Raw genomic sequence first — 24,752 nt, 5'->3', positions numbered from 1 at the left:
TTTACTGTGTAGTGAACATGATAAATAGCAAACCCAAAAAACAATTGTGGAATTGCAATTTTTTGTTTTGTAATTTCAGCACACTTGGAGACCTTTTTTTTTTTCTCTCGCTTTCCAGTACATCACATGATAAAATGGATGGTGTCATTCAAAAGTACAACTTGCCTGCAAAAAAAGCAAGCCCTCATATGGCTATGTGAATGGAAAAGTAAAAAAGTTATAGCTCTTGGAAGAAGGGAAGAGAAAAAAATTGCCCAGGGTTGAAGGGGTTAAACAAGATGTAATTTTCTGCGGACACATTCCCTTTAGCCACTGCGTCCAATGTTGCATCCGTGTGAGCTAGGGCTACTTTAGACGTGCCTGTGATTTTCTTCCCACTTGCATATTGTGATGTGAAATGATGCCACGTTCTGCCACGTCATAGTGACCGAGTCAGACTTTGTTTCTTTGGCAACTGCACCCAGCATAATAGAAAGCGACTCGCAGGTAGTAAAACGGTTCAAGGTAAGGATATATATGAGTGCGGAGCCGCACCGAGGAGGTTACATAGCCACGTAACACAGTGTACTCAGCAGAAATAATAATCATTTAATATAAAATAGCATTAATTCAGATGTTATTTAACCCTGTGGGAGCAGCAGATTAGTATTACATATCCACCTGATATGTGTGTGTATATGTATGTATGTATGTATTATAATATATATAAATTTTGGCCAATTTGCACAAGCTCGCAACCCACGTCAAGGGCCCTCACACTCTACTGAGCTGTCTTTGATTTTAGTGTGAGGACCCTTGCCGTGGAGTCCATGGGTCAGGGCTGTTTTGGATGTGTGCAGACCACCTGTACAGACACCACAGGACTCCTTTATTGGCCCTGTGGAGTCCATGGGTCAGGGCTGTTTTAGATGTGTGCAGACCACCTGTACAGACACCACAGGACTCCTTTATTGGCCCTGTGGAGTAGATGGGTCAGGGCTGTTTTGGAGGTGTGCAGACCACCTGTACAGACACCACAGGACTCCTTTATTGGCCCTGTGGAGTCCATGGGTCAGGGCTGTTTTGGATGTGTGCAGACCACCTGTACAGACACCACAGGACTCCTTTATTGGCCCTGTGGAGTCCATGGGTCAGGGCTGTTTTGGAGGTGTGCAGACCACCTTTACAGACACCACAGGACTCCTTTATTGGCCCTGTGGAGTCCATGGGTCAGGGCTGTTTTGGAGGTGTGCAGACCACCTGTACAGACACCACAGGACTCCTTTATTGGCCCTGTGGAGTCCATGGGTCAGGGCTGTTTTGGAGGTGTGCAGACCACCTGTACAGACACCACAGGACTCCTTTATTGGCCCTGTGGAGTAGATGGGTCAGGGCTGTTTTGGAGGTGTGCAGACCACCTGTACAGACACCACAGGACTCCTTTATTGGCCCTGTGGAGTCCATGGGTCAGGGCTGTTTTGGATGTGTGCAGACCACCTGTACAGACACCACAGGACTCCTTTATTGGCCCTGTGGAGTCCATGGGTCAGGGCTGTTTTGGAGGTGTGCAGACCACCTGCGCAGACACCATAGCAGGACTCCTTTATTGGCCCTGTGGAGTCGATGGGTCAGGGCTGTTTTGGATGTGTGCAGACCACCTGTACAGACACCACAGGACTCCTTTATTGGCCCTGTGGAGTCCATGGGTCAGGGCTGTTTTGGAGGTGTGCAGACCACCTGCGCAGACACCATAGGAGGACTCCTTTATTGGCCCTGTGGAGTAGATGGGTCAGGGCTGTTTTGGAGGTGTGCAGACCACCTGTACAGACACCACAGGACTCCTTTATTGGCCCTGTGGAGTCCATGGGTCAGGGCTGTTTTGGAGGTGTGCAGACCACCTGTACAGACACCACAGGACTCCTTTATTGGCCCTGTGGAGTCCATGGGTCAGGGCTGTTTTGGATGTGTGCAGACCACCTGTACAGACACCACAGGACTCCTTTATTGGCCCTGTGGAGTCCATGGGTCAGGGCTGTTTTGGAGGTGTGCAGACCACCTGTACAGACACCACAGGACTCCTTTATTGGCCCTGTGGAGTCCATGGGTCAGGGCTGTTTTGGAGGTGTGCAGACCACCTGTACAGACACCACAGGACTCCTTTATTGGCCCTGTGGAGTCCATGGGTCAGGGCTGTTTTGGAGGTGTGCAGACCACCTGTACAGACACCACAGGACTCCTTTATTGGCCCTGTGGAGTAGATGGGTCAGGGCTGTTTTGGATGTGTGCAGACCACCTGTACAGTCACCACAGGACTCCTTTATTGGCCCTGTGGAGTCCATGGGTCAGGGCTGTTTTGGATGTGTGCAGACCACCTGTACAGACCCCACAGGACTCCTTTATTGGCCCTGTGGAGTCCATGGGTCAGGGCTGTTTTGGAGGTGTGCAGACCACCTGCGCAGACACCATAGCAGGACTCCTTTATTGGCCCTGTGGAGTAGATGGGTCAGGGCTGTTTTGGAGGTGTGCAGACCACCTGTACAGACACCACAGGACTCCTTTATTGGCCCTGTGGAGTCCATGGGTCAGGGCTGTTTTGGAGGTGTGCAGACCACCTGCGCAGACACCATAGCAGGACTCCTTTATTGGCCCTGTGGAGTCGATGGGTCAGGAGGACTGTTTTGGATGTGTGCAGACCACCTGTACAGACACCACAGGACTCCTTTATTGGCCCTGTGGAATCCATGGGTCAGGGCTGTTTTGGATGTGTGCAGACCACCTGTACAGACACCACAGGACTCCTTTATTGGCCCTGTGGAGTCCATGGGTCAGGGCTGTTTTGGAGGTGTGCAGACCACCTGTACAGACACCACAGGACTCCTTTATTGGCCCTGTGGAGTCCATGGGTCAGGGCTGTTTTGGATGTGTGCAGACCACCTGTACAGACACCACAGGACTCCTTTATTGGCCCTGTGGAGTAGATGGGTCAGGGCTGTTTTGGATGTGTGCAGACCACCTGTACAGACCCCACAGGACTCCTTTATTGGCCCTGTGGAGTCCATGGGTCAGGGCTGTTTTGGAGGTGTGCAGACCACCTGCGCAGACACCATAGCAGGACTCCTTTATTGGCCCTGTGGAGTCGATGGGTCAGGGCTGTTTTGGATGTGTGCAGACCACCTGTACAGACACCACAGGACTCCTTTATTGGCCCTGTGGAGTCCATGGGTCAGGGCTGTTTTGGAGGTGTGCAGACCACCTGCGCAGACACCATAGGAGGACTCCTTTATTGGCCCTGTGGAGTAGATGGGTCAGGGCTGTTTTGGAGGTGTGCAGACCACCTGTACAGACACCACAGGACTCCTTTATTGGCCCTGTGGAGTCCATGGGTCAGGGCTGTTTTGGATGTGTGCAGACCACCTGTACAGACACCACAGGACTCCTTTATTGGCCCTGTGGAGTCCATGGGTCAGGGCTGTTTTGGAGGTGTGCAGACCACCTGTACAGACACCACAGGACTCCTTTATTGGCCCTGTGGAGTCCATGGGTCAGGGCTGTTTTGGAGGTGTGCAGACCACCTGTACAGACACCACAGGACTCCTTTATTGGCCCTGTGGAGTCCATGGGTCAGGGCTGTTTTGGAGGTGTGCAGACCACCTGTACAGACACCACAGGACTCCTTTATTGGCCCTGTGGAGTAGATGGGTCAGGGCTGTTTTGGATGTGTGCAGACCACCTGTACAGTCACCACAGGACTCCTTTATTGGCCCTGTGGAGTCCATGGGTCAGGGCTGTTTTGGATGTGTGCAGACCACCTGTACAGACCCCACAGGACTCCTTTATTGGCCCTGTGGAGTCCATGGGTCAGGGCTGTTTTGGAGGTGTGCAGACCACCTGCGCAGACACCATAGCAGGACTCCTTTATTGGCCCTGTGGAGTAGATGGGTCAGGGCTGTTTTGGAGGTGTGCAGACCACCTGTACAGACACCACAGGACTCCTTTATTGGCCCTGTGGAGTCCATGGGTCAGGGCTGTTTTGGAGGTGTGCAGACCACCTGCGCAGACACCATAGCAGGACTCCTTTATTGGCCCTGTGGAGTCGATGGGTCAGGAGGACTGTTTTGGATGTGTGCAGACCACCTGTACAGACACCACAGGACTCCTTTATTGGCCCTGTGGAATCCATGGGTCAGGGCTGTTTTGGATGTGTGCAGACCACCTGTACAGACACCACAGGACTCCTTTATTGGCCCTGTGGAGTCCATGGGTCAGGGCTGTTTTGGAGGTGTGCAGACCACCTGTACAGACACCACAGGACTCCTTTATTGGCCCTGTGGAGTCCATGGGTCAGGGCTGTTTTGGATGTGTGCAGACCACCTGTACAGACACCACAGGACTCCTTTATTGGCCCTGTGGAGTCCATGGGTCAGGGCTGTTTTGGATGTGTGCAGACCACCTGTACAGACCCCACAGGACTCCTTTATTGGCCCTGTGGAGTCCATGGGTCAGGGCTGTTTTGGAGGTGTGCAGACCACCTGCGCAGACACCATAGCAGGACTCCTTTATTGGCCCTGTGGAGTCGATGGGTCAGGGCTGTTTTGGATGTGTGCAGACCACCTGTACAGACACCACAGGACTCCTTTATTGGCCCTGTGGAGTCCATGGGTCAGGGCTGTTTTGGAGGTGTGCAGACCACCTGCGCAGACACCATAGGAGGACTCCTTTATTGGCCCTGTGGAGTAGATGGGTCAGGGCTGTTTTGGAGGTGTGCAGACCACCTGTACAGACACCACAGGACTCCTTTATTGGCCCTGTGGAGTCCATGGGTCAGGGCTGTTTTGGAGGTGTGCAGACCACCTGTACAGACACCACAGGACTCCTTTATTGGCCCTGTGGAGTCCATGGGTCAGGGCTGTTTTGGAGGTGTGCAGACCACCTGCGCAGACACCATAGGAGGACTCCTTTATTGGCCCTGTGGAGTCCATGGGTCAGGGCTGTTTTGGAGGTGTGCAGACCACCTGTACAGACACCACAGGACTCCTTTATTGGCCCTGTGGAGTCCATGGGTCAGGGCTGTTTTGGAGGTGTGCAGACCACCTGTACAGACACCACAGGACTCCTTTATTGGCCCTGTGGAGTCCATGGGTCAGGGCTGTTTTGGAGGTTTGCAGACCACCTGCGCAGACACCATAGCAGGACTCCTTTATTGGCCCTGTGGAGTCGATGGGTCAGGGCTGTTTTGGAGGTGTGCAGACCACCTGTACAGACACCACAGGACTCCTTTATTGGCCCTGTGGAGTCCATGGGTCAGGGCTGTTTTGGAGGTGTGCAGACCACCTGCGCAGACACCATAGGAGGACTCCTTTATTGGCCCTGTGGAGTCCATGGGTCAGGGCTGTTTTGGAGGTGTGCAGACCACCTGTACAGACACCACAGGACTCCTTTATTGGCCCTGTGGAGTAGATGGGTCAGGGCTGTTTTGGATGTGTGCAGACCACCTGTACAGACCCCACAGGACTCCTTTATTGGCCCTGTGGAGTCCATGGGTCAGGGCTGTTTTGGAGGTGTGCAGACCACCTGCGCAGACACCATAGCAGGACTCCTTTATTGGCCCTGTGGAGTCGATGGGTCAGGAGGACTGTTTTGGATGTGTGCAGACCACCTGTACAGACACCACAGGACTCCTTTATTGGCCCTGTGGAGTCCATGGGTCAGGGCTGTTTTGGAGGTCTACAGACCACCTGCGCAGACACCATAGCAGGACTCCTTTATTGGCCCGAGTGGAGTTGATGGGTCACGGCTGTTTTGTAGGTGTACAGACCACCTGCACAATTTCCCTTTTTAATATTCTAGCTGATAAGTTTATGATTTGAGAAGAGGAGGGACTTAGGCGGCAGAAGCCATCTGACTCTAATCCAGATAGTTCAGTAGCCAGCTGCTCTGCACGGAGAGCCGCACCTGTGTGGAGGGAAATACTGGTTATCTCTTATTATTGGTACAAAGGAGAAGGTGACATGAAGACCTGCAGCCTCCTGACGGCTCCGTGCTGGTAAGCGCCTACATTTCCCATGATCCAGCCGTGGAGATCAGCGTAGCGCAGCATTCTTCTGTTCCTCACCACTTGGGCTGGACGAATACACACTGACCTCATCCTTAGAATTGAGTCCTCAGTGGTTGATACCTTTTAATGGATAACTGAAAAGATGGTAACAAATTGCAAGCTTTTGAGACTACACAGGTCTCTTCATCAGCCTGATCTATCTATCTATCTATCTATCTATCTATCTATCTATCTATCTATCTATCTATCTATCCTACTACTAACACGGTACCAAGATATATATCTTTCCTGACCTCATCCTGTCATTTTTATACATCCTGGTGCTGTTCCTCTGTTACCCCTCTTGGAAACATGAATGAATAAATTGACATCTGGGTGTCATTAACGGTCAAGGTATCGTTACCCAGCCAGCTGTCCAGGAGGGATAATGGAGGAATAACAGAATGCTGAGTTCTAAGATGGAGAGTTTTCCTACCTTAGAACTTCTGCTGCCTGTTCCTGGGGAGGGGATTCAATATAAAATGATAAATTGTGTATTCACCTCCCGATCCAGCACTGGTCCTGGCTCTGGATTGTGGTTTCCCCTCTACAGCCGCTGCAGCCATCCTGGAATAAGCAATGTCACATGACAGCTGCAGCCCATTAGCGCCCACTGATGGCTGTCAGTGTTTTACCAGCCTAAAGAGGTAATCCAGTGTACGAAGATGATCACCCATCCACTGCACACACCTGAATTGTTAGATTCATGTGGATCTCCTCCCTGGGACCTTCACTGATCACAACTTATGTCCCCTGTCCTCTGCTGGCTCCAAGAGCATGGCTGGGAGGCATCGGACGGAGGGATCCTCGCTGATCTAAGAGTTATCACCCACCCAGTACATTTCTGTGAGCTGGAGCACCCCTTCTAGACAGGGTGGATTGATTTAAATCACGCCGATTTAAATCATGATTTAAATCACGATTTAAATCAAAAGATTTTTTTCTATTTAAATCGGATCGATTTAAATCATGATTTTAATCATGATTTAAATCACTGATTTAAATCAAAAGGTTTTTTTAATATAAATCACGATTAAAATGAGAAGTGAGAGCAGTGCGCATGTGCGCCCATAGTTACACGGACGAAACTAGGGGCAACGATCTAACGCCAGGGTGAGGGGGGGACCCCAAAGTAAGTAAAAATCTTTTTTGTTTTACTATATGGCAATAGGTAGGTGTTTAAAAGCAGCATGTCTTAATTGTATAAACTATTAATAGCCTCCACATTTTGTTCATACTGCCCCTTTAATTCCACACTTCTAGCTTGGTTTCACTTTTGGTTTAGTTTCTTTTTCCATTCAGTTGACATGCCCAAACTTGTTGGATAGTCAGCATCCTACAGAAACCTCTGGAAGAGCATGGCATTGTGAATGTTACACATATACAGCCTTTATTCTACTGAGTTAAACAACTCAGCTTTATCTCATGATGGAAGAACCTTTGGATGGTAAAATATTTTCCTCAAAAAGCAGTTTATTGAAAAAAATCCGATTTAAATCAAAAAAATCCGATCTAAATCAAAAAAATCCGATTTTTTTGATTTTTTTAAAAAAACATTGATTTTTATCCACCCTGCTTCTAGATCACATAGGTGCAAACGTCAGAGAATTGCCTTCATATTCAGTGACCCGCACACGTCTTCAGATATGTATCAGACCTTCAGGACATTTGTATTCTGCAGAGACGTTCAGGGTTTAATCCATAGATTGCAATGTGTTTAATTAAGATCGGCTGGGTTCATATCAAAGAAAAAATTCTATTTGCGCGCACCGATTGTCTCCGAGGAGAAAAGCTTCATTATCCTGACTTGATTAAAAGTCGTCAAGCAGCAGACGCTAAACTCTGTTAACGAAACAAATATCTACCAAATCCTCGAGCCTCCGAAACCCTCCTGTAATGGGAGACCCACAGATTGGATTATTAGAACGTTGCAGAGCGGACTCGTCACAAGATGCAGTGATCACACTGGGAAGGGAAGGCTGTGGAGTGCAGTGGTCCCTCAAGCGGATGTGAATGGGGGGTCCGAGCCAGTGGAGGATAGGAATAAGCGATGGGTCTTTTTCCTGGGTGTTGGCTGCCACATAGGTGGTATTCACCGTACTACCAAATTCTGTGAACGTCCTCATGATCCTTGTGCACAGCAGCCGAGCATACAAGATCACCTTTATCAGAAATTGGGTGTTACGTGTTATGGAACCACTCAGCACCCAGAATATGTTGTGCAGCGTCCTTCATTCAGACTCCAGCCAAAGCAAAGTGGACCTCCTGAAACACGGGGTGGTACTGAAAGAGGTACCCCAGCTTGATAGACCCCGTTACATCGGGTTTTTAAGTGAAATGGATTTTGTTAAATTGTATTTTTTAGATTGTTCCATACCACTAAATAAAAAAATAAATAAAAAATCTTGCAGTGTTCACACTGGCCACTACGCCTAGTATTGGTCTCATACTTACTGTATTTTTCAGCAGCTACATGGACATAAGTAGTAATAGACCGCCTCTGACCCTGTGTAATAGACCTCCTCTGACCCTGTGTAATAGACCTCCTCTGACCCTGTGTAATAGACCTCCTCTGACCCTGTGTAATAGACCTCCTCTGACCCTGTGTAATAGACCGCCTCTGACCCTGTGTAATAGACTGCCTCTGACCCTGTGTAATAGACCGCCTCTGACCCTGTGTAATAGACCGCCCCTGACCCTGTGTAATAGACCGCCCCTGACCCTGTGTAATAGACCGCCCCTGACCCTGTGTAATAGACCGCCCCTGACCCTGTGTAATAGACCGCCTCTGACCCTTCGTAATAGACCGCCTCTGACCCTGTGTAATAGACCGCCTCTGACCCTGCGTAATAGACCGCCTCTGACCCTGCGTAATAGACCGCCTCTGACCCTGCGTAATAGACCGCCTCTGACCCTGCGTAATAGACCGCCTCTGACCCTGCGTAATAGACCGCCTCTGACCCTGCGTAATAGACCGCCCCTGACCCTGCGTAATAGACCGCCCCTGACCCTGCGTAATAGACCGCCCCTGACCCTGCGTAATAGACCGCCCCTGACCCTGCGTAATAGACCGCCCCTGACCCTGCGTAATAGACCGCCCCTGACCCTGCGTAATAGACCGCCCCTGACCCTGCGTAATAGACCGCCCCTGACCCTGCGTAATAGACCGCCCCTGACCCTGCGTAATAGACCGCCCCTGACCCTGCGTAATAGACCGCCCCTGACCCTGCGTAATAGACCGCCCCTGACCCTGCGTAATAGACCGCCCCTGACCCTGCGTAATAGACCGCCCCTGACCCTGCGTAATAGACCGCCCCTGACCCTGCGTAATAGACCGCCCCTGACCCTGCGTAATAGACCGCCCCTGACCCTGCGTAATAGACCGCCCCTGACCCTGCGTAATAGACCGCCCCTGACCCTGCGTAATAGACCGCCCCTGACCCTGCGTAATAGACCGCCCCTGACCCTGCGTAATAGACCGCCCCTGACCCTGCGTAATAGACCGCCCCTGACCCTGCGTAATAGACCGCCCCTGACCCTGCGTAATAGACCGCCCCTGACCCTGCGTAATAGACCGCCCCTGACCCTGCGTAATAGACCGCCCCTGACCCTGCGTAATAGACCGCCCCTGACCCTGCGTAATAGACCGCCCCTGACCCTGCGTAATAGACCGCCCCTGACCCTGCGTAATAGACCGCCCCTGACCCTGCGTAATAGACCGCCCCTGACCCTGCGTAATAGACCGCCCCTGACCCTGCGTAATAGACCGCCCCTGACCCTGCGTAATAGACCGCCCCTGACCCTGCGTAATAGACCGCCCCTGACCCTGCGTTATAGACCGCCCCTGACCCTGCGTAATAGACCGCCCCTGACCCTGCGTAATAGACCGCCCCTGACCCTGCGTAAGAGGCCGCCCCTGACCCTGCGTAATAGACCGCCCCTGACCCTGCGTAATAGACCGCCCCTGACCCTGCGTAATAGACCGCCCCTGACCCTGCGTAATAGACCGCCCCTGACCCTGCGTAAGAGGCCGCCTCTGACCCTGTTAACCTGTATTGAAGGATTTTGTGATAATTTTTTGATTTGGGCAAAGGCGATAGTGGATCCTGTGTACCTACTTTGTATTGAGTTGCCAACTTTAATTCCTGTCTGTGGTGATAATAAGACTGCTGAAAAGTCTACTGTATAGAACAAAGTTTAAGTTTAGTATAAGGCCTTGTGCTTTTTCTGCTGGCATTTCTATTGATACCATTTTGAACGCTTTTTAGTGAATGTTTATAAAATACTTTGCTTTTACATTTTGCTATATCAGACTTTTGCAGATGCGGCAATACCAGCTATCTTTACTTTTTTTTCTTTTCTTTTTTTCCCCTCTTTATCTTTAAACTAGGACATGAGGAATTTGGAGATAATTCAGATATTTATATTTTTAAGAACTTTTTCTTTTATTTTTTTTGTGATCCCTTGTTTGATATACTACAATAATTAATTTTTTATATTTTATTCAGGGACTAAAATGGGTTTTACCCCACCTACCAGACTGCACTTAATGATGCACAGTGAGCTGTAATAGGTGGTTCAGTGCGCATAGGCTTCCATTGTTCTCGGCAGCACAAATCTTGGTTACACAGGATGGTTTGATCATTTTGCCTGTTTGGTGATCGTCAGCCTATTTAATCTACAAGGTTATACGAACGTCAAGTAGACCCCAACTCTTTACCGTTCATAATGGGGCTTTCCCGGTGGCAGATACTTGTTAAATGTATAGATTGTAGTCTGGAAGGGAATAAGAATAAAATGTGTTGTAAGAAGATTCTGCCAGGGTTTCAGTGTATCTGTTTATCCATTTTCAGGTTCACTTGGCCTCATACTACCCATCTTTTAGATGAAAAGGGAAATAATGACTTGTGCTGGGCTGTTGCAGAGTAATTGGTACTTTTTCTGTTGAACGGGGAAAACCACTACCTTGCCTAGATCAGAGAAATTTGTGACATCTCCCTTTTGTGGAGGAGGAGAAATTTCTTGGGAGATACAAGGATTTTAAAGAGAAAAGTAAAAATAGAAACTTGTCTGATTCTCTTGTTAATACAAGCATGTTAGGTTTGACACATCTTTTCTGAGTTTTTAAACTATTGAGAACCATTATGTCCATTATTGGTATGATATCATTTTTTTTAATTCCGTAAAATGTTTTACTGTATAAAATGGCAAATTATCACCTTTTTTGTTAAATGTTTCTGTGCGTACTTAGGGCCTTACTGTAAGCTATTGGGAACATCTTTCTTTTAGTCGGCTTCTGAATCACTAGTTCTATCTCTCCTTGGACCTTTTTGACTCGTAGTTTTTTTTTCTTTTTTTTGACCGGTTTCTGTTGTACTTTAGGTCGATTAGTGTACTTGGCTTCTTCTTTCCTCATCACCTTGGTATCTCCAATATTAGATCAAATAGGGTGGACAGCAGTGTGAGCAGATTCTTCTTACCTCAACACCTCTGGTATCTCCAGTGTTAGATAACATAGGCTAGACAGAAGTGTGAGCAGCCTCTTCTTATCTCAGTACCTCCATTATTAGATCAGATAGACAGTCTGGAGAGCAATGTGTGCAGCCTCCTCTTAGGCCATGTGCACACGTTCAGTATTTTTCGCGTTTTTTTCGCGTTTTTTCGCTATAAAAACGTGATAAAAACGCGAAAAAAACGCTTACATATGCCTCCTATTATTTTAAGTGTATTCCGCATTTTTTGTGCAAATGTAGCCTTTTTTTCCCGCGAAAAAATCGCATCGCGGAAAAAAAAGCAACATGTTCATTAAAATGCGGAATTGCAGGGGATTCCGCACACCTAGGGGTCCATTGATCTGCTTACTTCCCGCACGGGGCTGTGCCCACCATGCGGGAAGTAAGCAGATTATGTGCGGTTGGTACCCAGGGTGGAGGAGAGGAGACTCTCCTCCATGCACTGGGCACCATATAAGTGGTCAAAAAATAAGAATTAAAATAAAAAATAGTCCTATACTCACCCTCGATGTCTTCCCGCCTCCACTGCATGCTGCCGTTCGGTTCCTGTAGCTGGTGTGCGGCGAAAGACCTGCCGATGACGTCACTGTCCTGTGATTGGTCGTGAGCGGTCATGTGACCGCTCACGTGACCGTGACGTCACGGAAGGTCCTGTGCGCACAGACCAGCTATAGGAAGAGGAGCCGGACGCCGGTGAGGAGATGTCTGGGTGAGTATAAGCATTTTTTTATTTTTTTTATTATTTTTAAACATTCTATCTTTTACTATAGATGCTGCATAAGCTGCATCTATAGTAAAAAGTTGGTCACACTTGTCAAACGCTATGTTTGACAAGTGTGACCAACCTGTCAGTCAGTTTTCCAAGCGATGCTACAGATCGTTTGGAAAACTTTAGCATTCTGCAAGCTAATTACGCTTGCAGAATGCTAAAAAAACGCGAAAAAAACGCAAAAAAAAAATGCGGATTTCTTGCAGAAAATTTCCGGTTTTCTTCAGGAAATTTCTGCAAGAAATCCTGAACGTGTGCACATACCCTTACCCCAGCACTCCTGGCATCTCCAATATTAGATCAGATAGACATGGTGGACAGCAGTGTGAGCAGACTCAGCACCCCTGGTATCTCCAGTATTAGATCAGATAGGGTTGACAACAGTGTGAGCAGCCTCCTCTTACCTCAGCACCCCTGGTATCTGCAGTATTAGATCTGATAGACAGGCTGGGCAGCAGTGTGAGCTGTTTTTTACCTCAGCACCCTTGTCTCCCCAGTTTTAGATCAGATAGAAGAGGGAAAAAAAGAAATTCAGCACAGCCATCTGGTAAATAAATATATATATATATATATATATATATATATATATATATATATATATATATATATATATATATATATATATATATATATATATATATATATATATATATTCATTTTTACTAGGAATCTATTAAAACCCAAAAAAGTCCCATGGAAGACATGTAAAAATCTGGCGATACCGCCGTTAGTAATATTTATCAGTAAGGGCAGGTTTGCCAGAAATGGGTCCAATTTTTACATGTCTTCTACAGACCTTTTTGTGTTTTAATGGATTCCTAATAAAAATAAATACTTTCTAGATAGTTACCAGATGGATGTGCTGATTATCTTTTTTATTTTTTTCTCTTCTTCCCCTTCTTCTGGTTTTCTCTTTTTCTCTGTGCTTCACCAGAAGTATATAGCACCCACCACTAATGACCCTTTTCAGCTGTCTCCAATTTCTGTAAAGGCGGTTTGCTCTTTTTTCTCTTTTCTTCATTTGATCAGATAGGGTGGACAGCAGTGTGAGCAGCCTCTTCTTACCTCCACTATCCTGGTATCTCCTGTATTAGACCAGATAGGGTGGACAGCAGTGTGAGCAGCCTCTTCTTACCTCCACTATCCTGGTATCTCCAGTACTAGACCAGATAGGGTGGACAGCAGTATGAGCGGTCTCTTCTTACCTCAGCACCCTGGTATCTCCAGTATTAGACCAGACAGGATGGACAGCAGTGTGAGCAGCCTCTTCTTACCTCCACTATCCTGGTATCTCCAGTATTAGACCAGATAGGGTGGACAGCAGTATGAGCGGTGCTTACCTCAGCACCCTGGTATCTCCAGTGTTAGACCAGATAGGATGGACAGTAAACAGCAGTATGAGCGGTCTCTTCTTACCTCAGCAACCTGGTATCTCCAGTATTAGACCAGACATGATGGACAGCAGTGTGAGCAGCCTCTTCTTACCTCCACTATCCTGGTATCTCCAGTATTAGACCAGATAGGGTGGACAGCAGTATGAGCGGTCTCTTCTTACCTCAGCACCCTGGTATCTCCAGTATTAGACCAGATAGGGTAGACAGTAGACAGCAGTGTGAGCAGCCTCTTCTTACCTCCACTATCCTGGTATCTCCTGTATTAGACCAGATAGGGTGGATAGCAGTGTGAGCAGCCTCTTCTTACCTCCACTATCCTGGTATCTCCAGTATTAGACCAGATAGGGTGGACATCAGTATGAGCGGTCTCTCCTTACCTCAGCACCCTGGTATCTCCAGTATTAGACCACACATGATGGACAGCAGTGTGAGCAGCCTCTTCTTACCTCCACTATCCTGGTATCTCCTGTATTAGACCAGGTAGGGTGAACATCAGTATGAGCAGTCTCTTCTAACCTCAGCACCCTGGTATCTCCAGTTTTAGACCAGATAGGGTGGACAGCAGTGTGAGCAGTCTCTTCTTACCTCAGCACCCTGGTATCTCCAGTATTAGACCAGACATGGACAGCAGTGTGAGCAGTCTCTTCTTACCTCCACTATCCTGGTATCTCCTGTATTAGACCAGATAGGGTGGACAGCAGTATGAGCGGTCTCTTCTTACCTCAGCACCCTGGTAACTCCAGTATTAGACCAGATAGGGTGGACAGTAGACAGCAGTGTGAGCAGCCTCTTCTTTCCTCAGCACCCTGGTATCTCTAGCATTTAAATTCACAAATTCCACAGGTAGCACATTTTCCTACACATGAAAAGCACGTGCTGGACATTTTCATGTATACTCTAGTGACTAGACCTCTAGGTAAAATGAGTGTGGATTCCTAATTAAGGTTAAACATTTTTTTTTCTAAATTTACAAAATGTAAATTATACCATTTTCTTCCTTTTATTTTTTTTAACCTTTTCCTGGAGAACCCATTTAAGAGAAATCTGTTAGTAGGATCTACCCTCCTAAGTCTATATGGGCTTGCAGGTCATAGGAAGCTGAATAAAATGATAGCTTCATAGCTGCGATCTGAGGTTTTATTCCAGAAAAATCTTCATTTTTCCTAATATGTAAATGAGCTGTTTAGATCTATGGGCTGGACATGGATCTTCCCGAGAGTGTCTCCAGAGCTTCTGTAAAAGGGGCATTGCCAGTGTGGGACATGTAGTGACTGACAGTCTGCTCTCCTGTTCTACTCACTAGTAATGCACTATTTCTGATAAATGTAAGCCCAGGAGGCAGATTCTCAGAGAGATCTATGTCCGGCACATAGATCTTAATCGCTCATTTACATATTGAGAAAAATGTGGATCTCTCTGTCATAGATGTCAGATCGCAGATATCAGGGTATCATTTTTTTCCCCTTCCTATGACTTACATGGCCGTATAGATGGCTTAGGAGGGTGGATTCCACTGCAGATCCCCTTTTAAGCTTTAGATGTATGGCTTTATGAAATATCATTATTTACTGGCAGAAATTGCAGATCTTTGAAATGCAAAGCATATTAGAAAGCTTGGAACTTTTCATGTTACGGTGAATAAGATTTATCCACATAAGACTGGAAAGCCTTTTATTAAAAGTACAAACCCCCAGAGAGGGTGCTCAGCAGCAGATCTCACACGTGCGGTTCCTTCTTCCTAGCAGTAAGCGTATTTCTCTTTTTTCCTGTACAGTGGCAGTATACAGTACGTTATCCTGACCTACATGAAGCACCTTGGTGTAAAAGTTAAGGAGCCGAGAATTCTGGAACAGAGACGTGGGCGTATTGGCTTCCTACCAAAAATCAAGGTATAAATCCGCTCACAAAGCATTGGCGGCAGTTCGGAATCTGTGCACATGTGATGTAACTAGTCTGTATACTCGGGAGTGGACATAATATACCCGCTAATACTTTATAGGTGTTTTTCAGTTTTGGAAACCTCTATTCCCCAATTGCAGCTTATTTTATAAAAAATTAATTGTTATTTACTCATTCTCCCCAGGTCCATTGCTGGGTCTCCGCTACTGCTCCCTGATATCTGTTATTATCCACCTCATTGACGTCATGTTGGCAGCACTGTAGCCAATGATTGCCTGGGCCACTGAGCCGACCGATTTGACTGCAGCGCTGTCAGCGTTACATCATCATTGTAGGCATTACACAACACCGGGAGCAGTGGCGGGACTCCGCATCGGACCCGGGGAGGGTGAGTAACGCAGAGTTTGTTTTTTATTTTATTTTTTAAGCATACTGCAGCTTGGGGACAAGGGGTTTCTGAAACCGGACCTTCTATATTTAAAGCAGCTTCTCCTGTGATGTTCCATGTGGACACCGGAGCTGCTGCTTTTCAATGCCTGACTGTTGGAGCGATATAAGGCAGTGCTCCATGACCATGTATTAAATTATTTTGTTCACTTTTTTGATGTGTTACCTGTCACTTCTCTGGCATATTGTTTAATCTTATGATTGCTTTCTTCTCTGTAAAACTTGTACCTGTCGTTCTACATTATTCTTGATCTCGGGCATCCGTGTTCCATTAGTGGTTTCCTTTTGGCCCTTTAAAGAGGACCTGGCATTTGTTCATTGAATTTAAAACTATTTTATTGTCAAAGAATAATCCCTGCACTCCGCTCATTCTGCTTCCGTTCTGTGCTGCGTAGCGTTATTGCAGAAGGGATTTGCATCTTTTGCTTTTGGAGCACAATATGTGAAATCTCAAGAAATAACTAGATTTTGCTTGTCGGATTGTGATTTGTACATTAGTTCACTAAACTGCTGATTACTTTTTGTAGCAAAGCATGAAGAAGGATAAAGAAGGGGAGGAAAAGTGGAAACGCCGTGGGCTGTCCAGCATCTTAGGCCCTCCGCGAAGGCCGAGTCGGCAAGACAGTAATGCAAGTAAGTGGTTAGCGGCTTGTACCCCCAGGGGGATTTCCTCCTTAGTAGCCCGAGATGTGACCATATTCAGGGCTGCACGCCCCAGTCACACAGTGACTTATGCAGAAGACAATCCACTTCTGGGTTTGCTCCTTATGCCTCATGCACAAGCTCAGGAAGCTGGATGATGTGGCCGATAGCATCACGCTTCATGGTAGTGAAGAGGTAATAGGGGGTACTGTACGGCCACTGTAGAAGCGGCAGTGGGCTCTGCAGGGACTACAAAAAAAGTGAGGCATTGCTACCTGCCATTACAATCTAGGGAACTAGGGCATGCCTGACGTGAGTTGTGGGAAAGTAAGGATGACATGCGTGACGTGAGTACTGAGAAAATAAGGATGACATGCCTGACAGGAGTACTGGGAAAGTAAGGATGACATGCCTGACAGGAGTACTGGGAAAGTAAGGATGACATGCCTGACAGGGGTACTGGGAAAGTAAGGATGACATGCCTGACAGGAGTACTGGGAAAGTAAGGATGACATGCCTGACAGGAGTACTGGGAAAGTAAGGATGACATGCCTGACGGGAGTACTGGGAAAGTAAGGATGACATGCCTGACAGGAGTACTAGGAACGTAAGGATGACATGCCTGACAGGAGTACTGGGAAAGTAAGGATGACATGCCTGACAGGAGTACTGGGAAAGTAAGGATGACATGCCTGACAGGGGTACTGGGAAAGTAAGGATGACATGCCTGACAGGAGTACTGGGAAAGTAAGGATGACATGCCTGACAGGAGTACTAGGAACGTAAGGATGACATGCCTGACGGGAGTACTGGGAAAGTAAGGATGACATGCATGACGTGACTACTGGGAAAGTAAGGACGAGATGCCTGACGTGAGTACTGGAAAGTAAGCATGACATGACATAACTGGCGGGAGTATTGGAGAAGATGGGATGAGATGCCTGGCGGGAATACTGGGGAAGAAGGGATGAGATGCCTGGCGGGAATACTGGGGAAGATGGGATGAGATGCCTGACGCGAGTACTGGGGAAAATGGGGGATGAGATGACTGACGCGAGTTCTTGGGAAGATGGGGGATGAGATGACTGGCGGGAATACTGGGGAAGATGGGGATGAGATGACTGGCGGGGATACTGGGGAAGATGGGGGATGAGATGACTGGCGGGAATACTGGGGAAGATGGGGGATGAGATGACTAGTGGGAATACTTGTAAAATAAACAGATATGTGTGACATATTCCTCCTAAACCTGGTGGTTTGGTGCAGCCATTCATCATGTTGTCACTGGCGTGTTACACACAGCGCACACTGTAAATGTCTGAGATTTTGTTCACCTTTCCTGTAAATCCCACTGAATATCTTAAAGATGGTCACGTGCCACCTCCTTGTGCTTTAAGGCTGCTTCACAGTGTGTGACGGTCACGGATCAGCTTGTCTTCCACAGTGGAGGGCACAGGGCTTTGTTTCTCGGGATCGGTGACCCCATGTGTAAAATGTTTATCATGAAGTCGCAGTGCGGTGTCTAATACAAGGAAGACATGTACCAAGATGTATTGACCAAGTGGACAATGTGCAGTCCTTTAGCCGCCATTGATGCTGGGAGCGCTCAAAGCTCAAGCCTGCAAAATTGTGAGCGCAGCTGTGAAGTGTAAGGGTACTGTCTCACAGTGCAATTTTGATCGCTACGACGGCACGATTCGTGACGTCGCAGCGTCGTATGATTATCGCTCCAGCATCGTAGACTGCGGTCACACTGTGCAAACACAACGCTGGAGCGATGCCGAAGTTCCCGGGTAACCAGGGTAAACATCGGGTTACTAAGCGCAGGGCCGCGCTTAGTAACCCGATGTTTACCCTGGTTACCAGCGTAAACGTAAAAAAACCAAACAGTACATACTTACATTCCGGTGTCTGTCCCCCGGCGTTCTGCTTCTCTCCACTGTGTAAGCGCCATAGCCGGAAAGCACAGCGGTGACGTCACCGCTGTGCTCGCTTTCCGGCTGGCAGGCGCTCACAGTGCAGAGAAGCTGAGACGCCGGAGGACAGACACCGGTATGTAAGTATGTACTGTTTGTTTTTTTTACTTTTACGCTGGTAACCAGGGTAAACATCGGGTTACTAAGCGCGACCCTGCGCTTAGTTACCCGATGTTTACCCTGGTTACAAGCGAACACATCGCTGGATCGCTGTCACACACAACGATCCAGCGATGTCAGCGGGTGATCAAGCGACGAAAGAAAGTTCCATACGATCTGCTACGACGTACGATTCTCAGCAGGGTCCCTGATCGCTGTTGCGTGTCAGACACTGCGATATCGTATGGATATCGCTAGAACGTCACGAATCGTACCGTCGTAGCGATTAAAATGGCACTGTGTGACAGTACCCTTACACATTGTGACTACAGAAAGGACATGAGTGAATGAAATCATTTTTTTTTTTTTTTTCTTTTTTTTTAGTTTCACGAGCCTTGCAAATGCAGAAACACCCGAAGCACTTATCAACTTCCTCATCCAGCAGCCCTGAGCCGGCAGAGAGCAGACTGCGTTCTAGTGGTGGCTCTGTAGATGGCCATGACTCTTCCTTCAGCCCCTTTTCCTCTCCTCCTGCTAACAGTGCCTTAGGCGTCAGCTCCCCGGATGGTAGTAAGGAGTTGGATGGAGGTGAGTGCACAGCTGTGTAGCAGATTTACTATTCCTCTGCTATTGACTTTAAACCTCTATACGGACACATTCACCATTTTCCTCCCTTTTTTTTTCCAGCGGCCATTAAAGTCAGCGCAGAAGGCTCCACAGACTCCTGTGATGGAGGTTCACGGACCTCAGGTTCCCTCTTTGACTTCCCATCTTCTCCACTGGATCTTTTGCAGGAAGAAGTGAAAGACTCTGATCGGTACTGGTATTAGTCCTAACTGTATTTTTGTTAGGAATGAAATCTTTTTTTCATGGTAGATGTGACCCCTGAGAGAGAGACTCTAAGCCTTGTTTCCACGTGCAAAAATGCTGCATTTTATTTCTGCGGACCATGCAATAGTAATCTGCTCTCCGTCATTGATGATTTTTGAATGGCAGAGATTATACTCCAGCCCCTGACTGGAGTAGCATTTCTGGCACAGAGGTGCATGCCACTCACAAGAGGCGCCATATTCATTAAGTGGCATGTACTTCTTAATGAAGTTGGCGCCTTTTACTGCAGAAAGACTACAACTAGAGATGAGCCACCTCCCTAGTGTTCGGGTTCAGTTCGGTTCGTCGAACAGGGAGATGTTCGACGAACCCCATTGAAACCAATGGCAGGCAAACACAAACACATACAAACACATGGAAAACACATAGAAAACACCTTAAAAGGTGTACAAAAGCTGACAAACTGCTCAGAAGACACAACAAACACATGGAAAAGTCACAACTACATATAGTCATGCGAAAAGAAAAGAGGTGGAGGAGTAAAAGGAGGAAGAGACACAGATATAGGCTTGTCATGCCCTACTTAAATCAAGAAAGGCTGGAGTAAAAATGTAAACTCACTCTACCAACACCCAGACGTCTTGACAAAAAAAATAAAAAAAGAAATATCTTTAGGTAGAATGGCGGCGGGTCCATTCAGAACACTTTCCTTAGAAGACGTAGTGGTACCCCTGTTGGGAGTTGTGCCAAAAAATGAACCCGAAGCATTCAGACTAATCCACCATTTGTCATATCCAAGGGGCAGGTCAGTAAACGACAACATCGACGCGGAACCAAGTACAGTACTATGTACTGTACCTCCTTTGACGAGGCAATCAGGCGAGTCAAGAAGTTGGTAAGGGGCACCCTAATGGCCAAAACAGACATTGAGGGGGCGTTCCGGTTACGACCTGTGCCTCTGAATAGTGTCCTCCCATTGGGCTGCTTCTGTGAAGGGGCATACTACATAGATCGCTGTTTGCCCATGGGGTGCTCCATATCCTGCTCACTATTTGAGGCGTTCAGTTGCTTCCTCGAATGGGTCATCATGGATGTTTCTAAGGGGGGGGGCACATATTATCCATTACCATAACGACTTCTTATGCCTGGGCCCAAAAGATTCGCCACATTGTGAAAACACGCGGTAGTCCACCTGTGAGAAGGAGAGAGCTCGAGGGAGAGAGCGGACACCCCAGAGCCGAGGGGTTAGATTGAGAAAGAAAGAAGGCGGTGTAGCTTGCTTCATGGGTGGGGTACGCTGCGGAGTAGCACCAAATTCTACTAGGCCCAAAAGGATTTCCTGGGCCAGATGCCGTTACAAAATAGTACTTAGGTAAACAGGCGGTGTAGCTTGCTTCATGGGTGGGGTACGCTGCTGAGTAGCACTAAATTCTACTAGGCCCAAAAGGATTTCCTGGGCCAGATGCCGTTAAAAATAGTACTTAGGTAAACAGGCGGTGTAGCTTGCTTCATGGGTGGGGTACGCTGCTGAGTAGCACTAAATTCTACTAGGCCCAAAAGGATTTCCTGGGCCAGATGCCGTTAAAAATAGTACTTAGGTAAACAGGCGGTGTAGCTTGCTTCATGGGTGGGGTACGCTGCTGAGTAGCACTAAATTCTACTACACTGTGTTCCAAATTATTATGCACATAGAGTTTAGGAGTGATAAGGTTAGAATTTTTTTGTTCGTCATTTAAACTCATTGATGGTGAGGTGTGTCAGGGCTCATTATATCACTGAAAGCAATTGCAGATACCTGTGCAAATTACTTTGGCAGATGTGTCCAAATAAAGGCAAGACTACTTAAGAAGGCTGTTCCACATTATTAAGCAGCCTACATTTTTTGCCGAAATGGGAAAGAAAAATGTGTCGGCTGCTGAGAAGCAACAAATTGTGGAGTATTTAGGTCAAGGCATGACTACAATCAACATTGCCAAGACACTTCATCGTGATCATCGCACAATCAAGAAGTATGTAGCTGATTCCCAGCACACACGTGTGCGTGCTGATAAGGAAAAATTGAGGACTCTATCCAACAGGCAATTGCGTAAGGTTAAAAGAGCAGCTTCAAAAATGCCTGGTCATAGCAGAAGACAAGTTTTTGAAGCTGCTGGTGCCTCCAATTTCCCCAGAACATGATGCAGGGTCCGTCAGAGGTTTGCAGCTGTGCGTAAGCCATCCGGTCGACCACCTCTATCCACTGCACACAAGCAGAAACTGCTCCAGTGGGCCAAACGATACATGAAGACTGACTTCCAAACTGTTTTGTTAATCGATGAGTGCCGTGCAGCGCTCGATGGTCCAGATGGATGGAGTGGAGGATGGCTGGTTGATGGACACCCCATGAAAACACGGCTAAGGCGCCAACAAGGAGGTGGAGTAATGTTTTGGGCTGGAATCATGGGGAGAGAGATTGTCGGCCCCTTTATGATCCCTGAAGGGGTAAAGATGAACTCCATAATCTATGTGGAGTTTCTAAAACAACACTTCCTGCCATGGTTCAAGAGGAAGAACCGTGCTTTCCGCAGCAAGATCATTTTCATGCATGATAATGCACCGTCTCATGCTGCAAAAAACACATCTGCATCTCTGGCTGCTATGGGCATAAAAGAGGACAAACTTATGGTGTGGCCACCATCTTCCCCTGACCTCAACCCCACTGAGAACCTCTGGAGCATCATCAAAAGGAGTGTCTATGATGGCGGGAGGCAGTTCACATCTAAGCAACAGCTGTGGGAGGGTATTCTGTCCACATGCAAAACAATTGAAGCAGAAACCATCCAAAAACTGACAAATTCAATGGATGAGAGAGTTCAGAAGCTTCTTTCGAACAAGAAGGGGTCCTATGTGCAAATGTAACATCACCTAGAATAAAGTTTTCACTTGAAAACTGTTTGATTTCATTTTGTAATAAGCTGATAATGCTTATAACTTCACAATTGACCATTTTTTTGTTCAAAATAATTAAAAAAAGGTTAAAAACTCTGCTGTGCATAATAATTTGGAACATGCATTTTGAGTGTTTATTTTTTTTAAAAATATCCTGTTTTCATAGGCAGTTTGTTCCAAAACATTGCAATTATGCTAGAATAGTAGATGACTGGAAAATAACAATGACTGCAATTCAGATAGGTAATTTAGAGAAAATATGAGGAAATATTATTTGCATAATCATTTGGAACACAGTGTAGGCCCAAAAGGATTAACTGGGCTAGATGCCGTTAAAAAATAGTACTTAGGTAAACAGGTGGTGTAGCTTGCTTCATGGGTGGGGAACGCTGCTGAGTAGCACCAAATTCTACTAGGCCCAAAAGGATTTCCTGGGCCAGATGCCGTTACAAAATAGTACTTAGGTAAACAGGTGGTGTAGCTTGCTTCATGGGTGAGGTACGCTGCTGAGTAGCACTAAATTCTACTAGGCCCAAAAGGATTTCCCGGGCTAGATGCCATTACAAAAATAGTAGTTGGGTAAACAGGCGGTGTAGCTTGCTTCATTGGTGGGGTACGCTGCTGAGTAGCACCAAATTCTACTAGGCCCAAAACGATTTCCTGGGCCAGATGCCGTTAAAAATAGTACTTAGGTAAACAGGCGGCGGGTGGCTGGGCTACTCTGCTGACTAGCAGACACTGAAGTTTTGGAGAAGACCTCTGAATCCCAGGCCATAGTATGAGAAAACAACTCTGCAGACGACCCCACCCACCTGGAATTGACGATGGCAACATCATGTAAGACGCAAGGGGACTAAATAAGAGTCTCCATTTTTTCAAAAAATTCGGCCACAGACACCACTTAAGTGGCATCAATTTCGCCAGAGTTTTTTAAAACGGTTGGTGAGGTGATTTTCAAAAATCATCAAACTTTTAGTCTCCCCAAGATGACACAGGGATAGAAAAGTCCTTGCTTATCCAGGATTAGTTCATCTTGATGAACGTTAGTCTGTCTACATTGTCACTGGACAGCCGCGTGTGCTTATCTGTCAGCACACCACCAGCAGCGCTGAACGCACGTTCAGAGAGAACGTTGGCTGCGGGGTACGACAAGATCTCCAAGGCGTGAGTGGCGAGCTCAGGCCATTTTTTCAAGATTGGAAGCCTAAAATGAGCAAGGGTCCGGTTCCACAGTCATGGCATCGATGTTAACTTGGAGATACTCTTGTACCACCCTCTTTAGGCGTTGGCTGTGCGTCATACTTCTTGTCTCCTGTGGCCTTGCAAAGGATGGTCTAAAAAAATCTTGAAACGATTGGAAAAAATAGCTGTTACCACCAGATACGATGTTACTGTTACGGTTAGAGTGATGACTCGATAGTCCCACGGTTGGCAAGTTAGAACTCAGAGATTGACTACGTGCACCACTGGGGTTTTGTGGAAAAGCAGATGTTAGATTCTGTAACAGTCTCTGCTGATACTCCTGCATGCGTGAATCCCTTTCTATGGCAGGAATTATTTCGCCAAATTTGCTTTTGTACCGGGGATCTAAGAGTGTGGCAACCCAGTAGTCGGCATTACTTCGGATTCTGACAATCCGAGGGTGCAGCAAGAAGGCACTCATGTGTCTTGCGCATCCAGGAGGACCAAGTCCTTGTTGTTTTGGTGGTGGCGAGGGGAGAATCATGCTTCCTTCATCTGCCCTCTCCCCCCAACCTCACACAACAGAAATTTGATCAAGGTCTCCCTCATCTGATGAGTCTTCCATGCCCAGCGCCAGTTCGTCCTCCACTTCTTCCTCGCCTCCTGCACCTTCCTCAACAGTTTGGCTGCTACCATGCGCCCTCGGTAATCCCTCTCCCCCAGCCTCCAATGCTAGCCGCCTTGGTGCTGCCAACCTTCTTGACCTTGGAGATATGATCCCTTCCACATACAACTCCTCCTGTTCCTCCTCCTCTTGTTCCACCACCTGACTCTGGACACTGTGTAAGGTGTGCTCCAGCATGTAAACAACCAGAATGGTCATGCTGATAATGGCATCGTCAGCACTAAACATCTTCGTTGCTATTTCAAAACTGTGCAGAAGGGTGCATAGGTCCCTGATCTGAGACCACTCCTGCAGCGTGATTTGCCCCACCTCTT

General features: G+C 47.3%; 1 protein-coding gene across 4 annotated transcripts in view; it reads left to right on the top strand.

The window, feature by feature from the left end:
• ARHGEF12 (Rho guanine nucleotide exchange factor 12) overlaps nucleotides 1-24,752 on the top strand; it is a 189,423-nt gene that overhangs the window by 89,099 nt on the left and 75,572 nt on the right. For all 4 annotated transcript variants that reach the window (XM_077250483.1, XM_077250482.1, XM_077250485.1 and 1 more), the window contains 4 exons: nucleotides 15,524-15,638; nucleotides 16,623-16,728; nucleotides 19,197-19,400; nucleotides 19,500-19,629. In XM_077250483.1, coding sequence (XP_077106598.1) covers nucleotides 15,524-15,638; nucleotides 16,623-16,728; nucleotides 19,197-19,400; nucleotides 19,500-19,629 — 555 coding nt within the window. The remainder of the gene's footprint in view (nucleotides 1-15,523; nucleotides 15,639-16,622; nucleotides 16,729-19,196; nucleotides 19,401-19,499; nucleotides 19,630-24,752) is intronic.

Source organism: Ranitomeya variabilis, chromosome 4 (assembly GCF_051348905.1).
Source record: "Ranitomeya variabilis isolate aRanVar5 chromosome 4, aRanVar5.hap1, whole genome shotgun sequence".
NCBI classification, from domain to species: Eukaryota; Metazoa; Chordata; class Amphibia; order Anura; family Dendrobatidae; genus Ranitomeya; species Ranitomeya variabilis.
Note: the sequence above shows the minus strand (reverse complement) of the source record. Positions and strands in the feature narration are given on the sequence as shown.